Source organism: Cebidichthys violaceus, unplaced genomic scaffold (genome assembly GCF_023349555.1).
Source record: "Cebidichthys violaceus isolate CVI_PGR_0920_01 unplaced genomic scaffold, fCebVio1.0.p SCAF_7, whole genome shotgun sequence".
Taxonomy (NCBI): domain Eukaryota; kingdom Metazoa; phylum Chordata; class Actinopteri; order Perciformes; family Stichaeidae; genus Cebidichthys; species Cebidichthys violaceus.
The window spans coordinates 3275348-3285338 of record NW_027176927.1 but is presented as its reverse complement, the minus strand read 5'-3'; the positions used below and the strand labels follow the sequence as shown (position 1 = coordinate 3285338).

The window sequence follows — 9991 nt, the reverse complement described above, 5'->3', positions numbered from 1 at the left end:
AATTATCTCCAGATATACTCTGGGGATATTTCTGCGCGTTTTATGTGGTAGTTTTGTAACGGGTGTAGTAAGGACCCAGGAGCAGTACGACAAACACCAGGGATGATTTGAATCGAAGCTTTATTCTCTTCAGAACACACAACAGGTTGAATCTTCACAGGAATACAGCGGCAGGCTCTCGTGGTCGGGGACAGAAGACTGAATGAATTACCGGGGCAGAGACAAGGCGGGGTAGTCCAAGACAGGCAGGGTCGGTAACGGGAAATCAGTCCAAAGGGAAACGCTGGAAGGTCTTGCATGGAAGCGGAGAACGATCTGGCAGTCAGTGAGTGAGTGAGTGTGTGTGTGTGTGTGTGAGACTGGGGTCTAAATAGTAGGTGCAGCAGAGAGAGCAGGTGAGAGTGATTGGGCTGATGAGGAGGGTGTGACTAACAGCTGCACTGAATGAGCTGATTAGGTGAGTGAGAGAAAGAGTGACAGGAGAGAAGTGGCAGAGCTGTGACAAGTTCATAACAAAATGGTATATCTTACAACTGTTTTTTCATCATCTAAGCAAAATGTCATATCCCAAAAACTACTGATACATGTAACATATGTAAACGATCCCAACCTTATTGAAAACGTGTTCAAAATAATTGTCTGGACCGTGGAAAAATGTGTTAAATTACTTTTTATTTACCCTTGAAATATATTTTATTATTAAAGTTTGAGATTACATAATTTTACCAATCCAAAAGAAATACAAATTGTAGTCATAGTCTGGTGTTATTTTGCAAATGTTTGGAAAAGCATTTTCTGGCACTTTTTCAAACAGATTACCTGCATGCCCCTTCATTACTTATTAATTAGGGAAATTTAAATCACCTGTGAGCACTTGCTTAAATATGCAGAAGCCACACACAATATGGAAATGCTTTAAAAAAATAAACATTTCTCATGCATTAATAAGACTGATACTGAAAAAAACAACTTTTATTGTGGTTGCACAATCCATCAAAACAGGCATGAGGATTAAAACAATGCTACAGTTCTTAACTTGCAAATGAGCAGAGAAATTATTTTCAAACTTCCAAATGTAGGTTAGGCTCCAACATAAACCAGAGTTATTGTAACTGTCGCAGGTGACCAATCGTAGTGCAAGCCTCACACGTTAAAATGACATGCGGATAAAATAAATACAGGGGATTCATAAGATAATAAAATATAGTTCTGGACTCAAGTTTGATGTATAGTCAATGCAATTCATAGAACTCCTCCCATCTCTTATGTCATCACATTTAGGTCATAAAATGAACCCTATGACAATTCTAACCATGATAGAAATATTAAAATAAATCTCAAACCATTGAATCTTCTGTTAAGCCCCGCTGTTTTGAAAATACCAAAAGATGTAAAGTTTAAATTTTATGCAAAAAAATAAAATTCAATACAATATATCGGACCTTGTTTCTAAATAGACGGTAGAGAATTGTGACACTTAAGGTCCCACATGATCCCGTGATAGAAGACACATAAAGGAAAAGAGTTACTCCAGACCTTAAAGCAGCCACCAGAACAACATCAACCGTCGAGTCGTTCCTGAGTTCTTCTCGGGGAAAACTCATTGTTCCATGTGAAGACGAAAAGCATTCGTCTTTTCTGAAGAAGACAGCGGTCAACGCTTGGTGTGTGTCTCAGCGTGTGACGTGGAGTTTGGAGATTTCAACGGTTCATTTTCCCACGGCTCCTCTGTCAGTCCATATTTGAGCTCCAGCACATCAACCGTAGAAGAAAGAGCACTAAAAACAGAATTACAGTCATTTCTTGTTTAATGTACCGAGTGTCCTTCAGAGTAAATGTGGGAGGAAACGATGCAATAAAGATTTGTTGTGTCCGTAGCCATGTTTTAGTCTGCTAATCAATGCATTTCACCTCCGATTACTCAAGTATTTACATATTCTGACTCCATTGTGTTTACTAGTTTTCAGGAGATTCATAATCACAGCAGGTGCTGCAGGAGGCCCATCCTTCTTAGTGGTGGAGTACATTGTGATGACACTGTTGCTTCAGTACAAAACACAGCAGTAAACCAAATACCCTGGCAGGTGCTGAATGCATGCAGATGCATGTTTCTAGGAAAGTAGCCTGTGTTTTTCCTTTGGTGCGTATGTTCCCTTCTTCCTGAGTTGTGTAATAAAACAGGTTTCCTCTTTCTTCAACTTTACCATGCAAATAAGCATGAGCAGTCAACCGTGTCCCAAATCCATACTACAGTAATTGTATACAGTATGTACTACATCCTCATAATAGTATACTGTTTCAACAGCAAATACAATATGTGTGAGGTCAGCTGCAATCAAACTACGTCAAAAAAAGCAAAAGCTTTTGCCAATTTAATTTCCCAAAGAGTTTTTTTTTAACCCGTTTCACCACCAGCCACAATTTATTTTTGTCTGGGCTGTTTTGTTGAACCGAAGTATAATGTGACGTGTATCATGTTTATTTATTTTGGGTACACGTATACAGTATATTCTGACTCCATTGTGTTTACTAGTTTTCAGGAGATTCATAATCACAGCAGGAGGCTCATCTGTAAGAAGCCTTCATACTTAAAAACGAGTGTATTTAATATGCATACTGTCTGCTTTGAGTATACTTCCACTGTGAACACACTGCATCTTAAAAACCAGTATGGAGAATGGATTTGGGATTTGGCAAATGTGTTTTGAAATGCAAATCATTATTATTCTACCAAATGACAAGCTGCAGCATCAGTCTCACACAGTATTTACAGATCGCTCTGATCAATATTCATTTATGACTGAAATCTGATCCATCACATCACATCCTTTGTCTGGAATATGTTGTTGAACCGAAGTATAATGTGACCTGGATCACGTTTATTTATTTTGTGTACATTTATACAGCGATAAATAGTGAAAAGGCCAAAAATATATCATGTGAAAAATGGTTAAGTTAAATTAAGTGCAATTTAATAGATATGCTGACTGCATATTAGACCGTATATCTGTTTTGTGCCTTTTTAAACAAAACAGTTTGTGACTGTCAACTACAGTCTTGCGGTTGTATACCTGATATAGATCTGATCAGACCAAAAGTCAATAATAGATGAACTGAGGGCACAGAAAATAAACACGATGGCACTGAATCCTGATGTAAGTTAGACATTATGATGTTCATTAGCTTGAGGCAATTTTCTTTAAGTGGACCTCTGAACCTGTAAATGTTGATTGAACATTCCTGTATTAGACAGTTGTGAGAAATGGTCATAATTAGCATATGAATTACTGAGTTATGGCCCAAAACGTGTTTTGTGAGGTCACAGTGATCAGCTCATCCTTGAGTTTGTTTTTCCTTTCTGCAAAACATCCTTGAGTAAAGTCTTTCTTTGCTAAAGGTTTGGTGCTCCTGTGGATATGATTTCATTTGGGGAGAGTAAATGGTACATGTAACAGCAGAAAGTAAAAGCTAACTGGGTCACAGAAAGCGCATCAACTCACCAGCCGGTTCTGATGATGCTGTATTTGCCGGGAACTGATAGGTTGACCACTGTTGATCCGAGGCGGCTCTGGTCTCCTATTGGTCCGCCATCCACGACCACTGCGAGTTTGGGCCAGAGCTCCTGAAACTCCTTCAGAGGAAAAACAGCAACATTGAAGAAGAAGTTAGAAATCTTAAATGACAGATGGATAAAAACAAAGAGAGACACCCTTCCAACCTGGACTAAGCTGCTGGGAAACATACTGAATGAAACACAGTGAATGTGAGACTGATAACAGCACATCTCAGCTTGTCGTGTATTATTTTTCTCTTACATTCACGGCCAAGGGGCTGGTGCGTGAGCTGATGTTGGCGCTGGTAAGAGCGAGTGGTTCGGCACACATCTGGCAAAGGCGTCTCATGAAGACATGGTCTGGGATCCGAACACCGACAATCTGAGGGGCACATGGACACGTTAACAGCAGATGAGTGACATTCAGTGCTAAACCATTTGTTTGCGGTTCCATTTGCAGTAACATCTCAGTTGAAAAGGAGTGGACTTACTGAAGTAAAGGGGTTGAGATCCTTGTTCAGTACTTCGGATCTTTCTAACACCAGAGTGACGGGACCGGGCAGCAGGTCATCTAACAGCTCTGCCTTCACCTTCACGTTACAGTACCTGACCATGGAAACAAGAACCATGTTTAAAAATGACTCTAGACTGCTCTCATACGGCAGTTACCGCTGATAACTCCACCCCGACCCAAAGCGTGTCGCAACCTTCAGTTTAACACTGTTAGCTGCAAGCCACCGGCTCAGCTGTCACAATGTTGAGAGCCGCGTGGACGGATATTTTCTGGATTCCGTATTGAGCACCTTTAAAGTTGAGCAGAGCTTTTAAAGCAAGTGGTACATTTAGTAAATAGAGAGTCACATCGCAAGCCTGTGATGTTCTTTGTTTAATCCAAGATGTTGTCAGTTGGTAGTCTGCCTCATCTCCTCTGTATTATTTTGTGATTTACTTACGAATGCCTGAATTTAAAGAGATTTCTCCCAAGCAAATAATGAATGAATACTTGGGTATTTCTGTGACAGCAGGTGTGATCGTCACTTGAAATGTAAAATGCATCTTGTTGGTGTGGAGACGGCATCTCTGCCTCTTCTGCATCTGACTCATCTGCGGATGACTAATATATGTGGTCGGTCTATGATTAAAATCATCACACTTCTGAGGGACTCACACCAACAGGCACTCAAACTGTTTGAAATATCAGTTGACCGTCCGTCAAACAACAAAATGGGTCCAGATCTACATCTTCCTCTCATTCTGGAGGTAAAACAGCAAGCATCCGTACACAAACTTACTTATAGATATCCTGGATTTCTCCTACACAGATGGCCAGCGGATTATGTCCATTTCGTCCTTTGATGTTGTAGGTTTTTCTGATGGCTTCAGAGTTCTGGGCCAGACATGCCAGGCCGTAGATGGTGTCTGTGGGAACACCGACCACATGACCCTCCTTCAGAGCCTTCACTGTACATCTCAGGATTTCAGCACCATCTGCAGTTTAAAAAAAACAAGGGAGGGTAAATGGAGGCATCATCCATTGCAAGACACACATGACAATAAAACACAGAGGGAAGAAAATATGTACATGTGTCATTTTCAATATATATGTAATGTATGCTGGAGATTGAGTCAATGGCAGTGAAGGGCTGAAAAACTTGCAGAAATAGAAATAGGTATGAATATGATAAATATCTTTAGTTTTTACTACCCAACTAAATGAGAAACATTTATTACAGATCCATAGTTCATCAAGTAATTTCACTTCAAATAGCTGTTACACATCTGATGCCATGGACTGTCACATGATGACATTATAAATAAAGCTTTGATACTCAGTGTGTGCAGGCAGCCGTTTGATTATTAGGTATATTCAAGTTACTGTATTGGACTACGACAAAAGCTCTGTGTAGGTGTCGACTTGGCACACGCATGACAGGAAAAACAGGAATCTGATGTAACACGCTGCCATGTTTACGCTACTCACTGCCAAACATCTTACATTACTGTAGCTCAAATCTATTAAAGTTATACACGCGTAGTCTACAGGGACGCACGTTTGCTGTGAATATGAGCTGACCTGTTTGGCTCTCCCGATGGACACATGGCCCATTGGATGTCGGCGGCAGCAGACGCAGCACTTTGGTCTTGAGCTCTTTACACATGTCTCCGAGTGGACGAGCCGAGGCTGAACTGTGAGCTCTTCTGGATCTGATCAATTCAACAGCGACTTTACAAACGGACTTCATACAATCAAAGCTGCAGCGGCGGTCACCTCACAGCCGGGGAGTATGCATGTTGATGCCTGATGAAATGACAGAACTCTTCCGGGTTACGCCCCCAAACAATGACGACACCTCACTTAAAGGGCCAGCAGCACGTTGTTTTAACTACCAAGTGGGGGAAAAAGTTTGGGCTTGATGTCTGTTTTATATTAGATCACTCGATGTATGGTATAAAATGTTATTCAGGACGACAAGATATCAATGGTCCTATTGTGGTAAATTTCTCCAGATATACTCTGGGGATATTTCTGTGCGTTTTATGTTGTAGTTCATAACAAAATGGTATATCTTATAACTTTTAGCATATCCCAAAAACTACTGATACGTGTAACATACATATGCAAATGATCCCAACCTTAATAAAAACTATTGTTCAAGAAAAACGTGTTAAATTACTTTTTATTTACCCTTGAAATATATTTTATTATTAAAGTTTGATATTACCTAATTTTGCAAATCCAAAATAAAAATTGTAGTCATAGACTTTTTATGATTTTAGACTGGTGTTATTTTGCAAATGTCTGGAAAAGCATTTTCTGACACTTTTTCAAAGCCTCCAACAGATTACCTGCATGGCCCCTCACTACTTATTAATTAGGGAAATTGAAATCACCTGTGAGCACTTGCTTAAATAAGCAGAAGGCACACACAATAATGAAATGCAGAGTTTACAGGACAAATAATAAGTCTATGGCAATGGCTTCAGAAACAGGTAACAACAAATGCACTTTTTTTCAGTTTCACCAGCTACATTATTTACAGTTCTCTTTGTAAAACAGTTCCAGGTTGTTCAGACCTAACCCTGCGAACTGATGAAGCCGTTTCAACGGTCAAACAGGTCAGCCACGATCTGAAGCTTGAACTTGTTTGCTGTCTGCCCAACATTAGCAAATTATCTACAGGTTATGTCTTCGACAGGACCTGGAGGACATCGAGGACCAACTCGGGACCCTGTCCGATAACATAAACCTGTGCAACAAAGTGCTGAATGACTTGAAGGATCTAAGTGGTGTACTAGTGGTGAGCTCGCTGTTACTCTTCTTGGACGGTTGTGACTTAATGCCAGTTTAAAAAAAAAAAAAAAAAAAGGCAATCTTTATGTCCCACAGAGAAAATCTCTCCAGGATGTGTCCTTACCACCGCAGAAGTGACCAGAAGTGGAACCCCCCCCCCCCCATCTTTCTATTTAATGACTAAATAAATCTAATTAAGATCAATCTTAACTGTGGAACACTTCATTAAGCAGAGGAAGCAATCATTTCAGTGACAAGGATAAGGTTTTATTAGTATTATATTGCTCTCAATTCAGAAATGTATTTATCATATTACTTTTATACGAAACAAGCATAAGCAAACATTTTCACATTGTACATTCTTTTTTTTTTTTCTTTTTCTTTTTTTAAATACAAACCCTTCATTATTCCTCACTCTTTGGGTTTCAAGACATTCCTTTGGAAACTTATTGTTCTTTTCTCTCTTAAATGTTGGCCAATTGGGATGATCAAACAATCTGCTTCCAAACAAATGTCTCCATCAGTGGTATTTCTTCTTCTGATGTTTCCATTTCAGGTTAACTCCCAGAAAGACAAATGTGGGCCACATGTCCACCTATTTATCTGCTTATTGATTTAAACAAATATGGACCGCTGTCAGTTTTACTTTCATTGGTGAAGATGAGCCAACAAATCATCTACATCAAAATGTTGAAATGTGTGAAAAGTGACGATTACATAAATGGAGTGAGCCCGAATTAAACATGTTGACACATTTAAAAAAAAAAAAAAAAAAAAGCTGCATACATTTGACTAAAATAATTCTTAAAACAGAATCATTCACTAAATATTCCAAACAAATCCAGTTGGTTGTAAACAGCATGACACTGCTGCAACATTCATGGGAACAGTACTCTGACACACCACATGTTTCACATTGTATGCATTAGAAAGGCAACTTCTGCCTCTGGAGTTCTCGTACTAGGTTGTGGCAGAATGTCACTTCATGTAGGGAGGAATGAATGTTTTTGTCGTGGAGTCAGTATTCAAACTAACTAATGCCATACGTAAAATTGCATAGTTGTGTTCTTTGACTGTATGCATGTATGTGAATATATTGGATGGTATGAATTGGACACCCGGCAGTAATTTTCAGTGTCTTTTTACAAAGAAATGTTGAGTAAATTTACATTTTGTAATCCAATGGAACCGAGCGGAGACACTAATACTGCATATATGGAATGGTTTAGAGCACAACATGTGACTGGAGCCTTTCACATCATATCTAACGGCCTTCTTGGCACCTGTGAGTTAAGGGGGACGCTCCACTCCTAAATTTTGGCAAAAAGAAACCAGACATATGTTCTGTGACATGTCGGTTTGGTTTGATCCTACAACCTGGATCTAAAAATGTAGAATCACATCACTTGTAACCGTTACGCTGCATATCCATTCATGACTTTCCAAACAGACGGCTGAAGAAAAAAAAATACAGTTTCTAGGAAAACTGTAATTTTTTGTTGCTTTTCGCCTTATTGTGGTCTGCTGCTGGAAGTGATCGCCTGAGACTCAATGGAGATGATGGGTTGGCATGTCAATGGCAAGTCTATCTGAAGCAGAGACTGTGAAGGCAAGGAGGCTCAAGGAAATAGTTCTGTTGTAAGGCCAAGTAGCTCTACACTCTCTCGTATACAGGGCATAATGCCTTCGTTCTCTCATTGCATTGTGTCCCGTGTGAAACAATACTGTTTAACTCTGAGCAGGAGGCTGTGTTACGTATATTCTCTTACTATGGGGACTGTACAAAAGCCCAGCTGCTTGAAGAACAATTCAACGAAACACGGCAAAAACTCTTCTGCATACATGTGACTGGGGGAAGAATGCAAGGACAGAGGCTATACATTAACTAAAGGGGGGGGGTGTGTGTGTGTGTGTGTGTGTGTGTGTGTGTGTGTGTGTGTGTGTGTGTGTGTGTGTGTGTGTGTGTGTGTGTGTGTGTGTGTGTGTGTGTGTGTGTGTGTGTGTGTGTGATTAGCTCCAAACTCAGTTAGTAATTCAAAAGTCTATACAAAAATACAAATTCTAGAATAATCTACAAGTTTCTCAAAGATGTTTACACTAAAATGAACTATTTACATTGTTGTCAGGACACATCTTTTAAATGCTACTTTACAGCAGTTGTATACAAAAAAAAGTCTGTGGTGGAACAAGCTGTCGGATTACTCACTTTACAAGTTAGTGTGCAACAAACAGGGAAGAGTGCAGCGAAAGGTAGGGCTACTGCAAGTGTGGGCATCTGGTAAGAAAAAAAAACGTACGTCGAAGTAACAAATTAAGGGGAACCAGGATCAGTTCTGACTTGATGCATCCCTGAGAGGGTCCCAACCCTAGAAAACATGGGATGTTGACAGTAGGTCCTTACTGTCTCATTGTGGACAATCTTTGCAAACAAGCGGATCCTCTGGGACATTTAGTTTCACTGTGCAGTCTACTGTAGGTGCTTCTTTTGAGCAATACCCATCACGTTCTTAAGAAACAAAAGATAAAACAATTCAGTAACATAAAAACAGCTCAACTTCAAAATACAAGTGATTGGAATAAATTAATAGATTTTGTTCTGCTATCTTAAGGGTAATACTAGTATGATGAAAGAATCAAGTATTTAAATAAATTAACATGTACAATTTTAAATTAGTTTAAGTTATAGGCAACTTATTGATGTATTAATTTGACTGAAATACAGGCAGATTGGCTCACAGGTTCTTTTCTCGATTAGTAAATATCTGTCAAAAGAAATAAAAGACAATTATCACATTTTCTGGACTACACTAGTCTTCCTAGAAAAAAAAAATAAAAAACTAAATACTGAGGAAATCACTTCATATTGTAGCCTTATGAGGGGGCGATGTGACCAAACCCTTCAAATTCCTACTGGGAGCAATGCTTGTCAAAAAGTAAATTCCTCTTAATATACAGTGCATTGTGGTCAGTTGCATACCAGCGTGAAGCATTTGTTAGGACCTGTAGTACAGTACAAAGATATACAGACAAGTTTGGTTTTCCTGCTCAGGTGTCGAACCTTCAAGGAAAATTAAACTCTTAAGTTATCAGTGCTTCAACAACACTCGTTTGTTTCATTCAATCAATTCAGATTGGATATTGAGGGT

The 9991-nt window shown here is 39.3% G+C and overlaps 1 protein-coding gene and 1 long non-coding RNA gene across 2 annotated transcripts; one reads left to right on the top strand and one right to left on the bottom strand.

Moving 5' to 3' along the window:
• Positions 1 to 103: 103 nt before the first annotated feature.
• On the bottom strand, positions 104 to 5845 carry yrdc (yrdC N(6)-threonylcarbamoyltransferase domain containing). The gene is made up of 6 exons (XM_068736265.1): positions 5628 to 5845; positions 4846 to 5041; positions 4045 to 4159; positions 3816 to 3935; positions 3501 to 3631; positions 104 to 1778 (listed from the first exon to the last, which is right to left on the bottom strand). The coding sequence occupies exons 1-6, from the start codon at positions 5794 to 5796 to the stop codon at positions 1655 to 1657; spliced, it is 855 nt and encodes a 284-aa protein (XP_068592366.1). The 5' UTR covers positions 5797 to 5845; the 3' UTR covers positions 104 to 1654.
• Positions 5846 to 6499: 654 nt separating this feature from the next.
• On the top strand, positions 6500 to 7006 carry LOC137891699 (uncharacterized). The gene is made up of 4 exons (XR_011105362.1): positions 6500 to 6544; positions 6612 to 6670; positions 6751 to 6852; positions 6942 to 7006. It is a non-coding gene; the product is annotated as an uncharacterized lncRNA (long non-coding RNA).
• The last annotated feature ends 2985 nt before the right edge of the window (positions 7007 to 9991 follow it).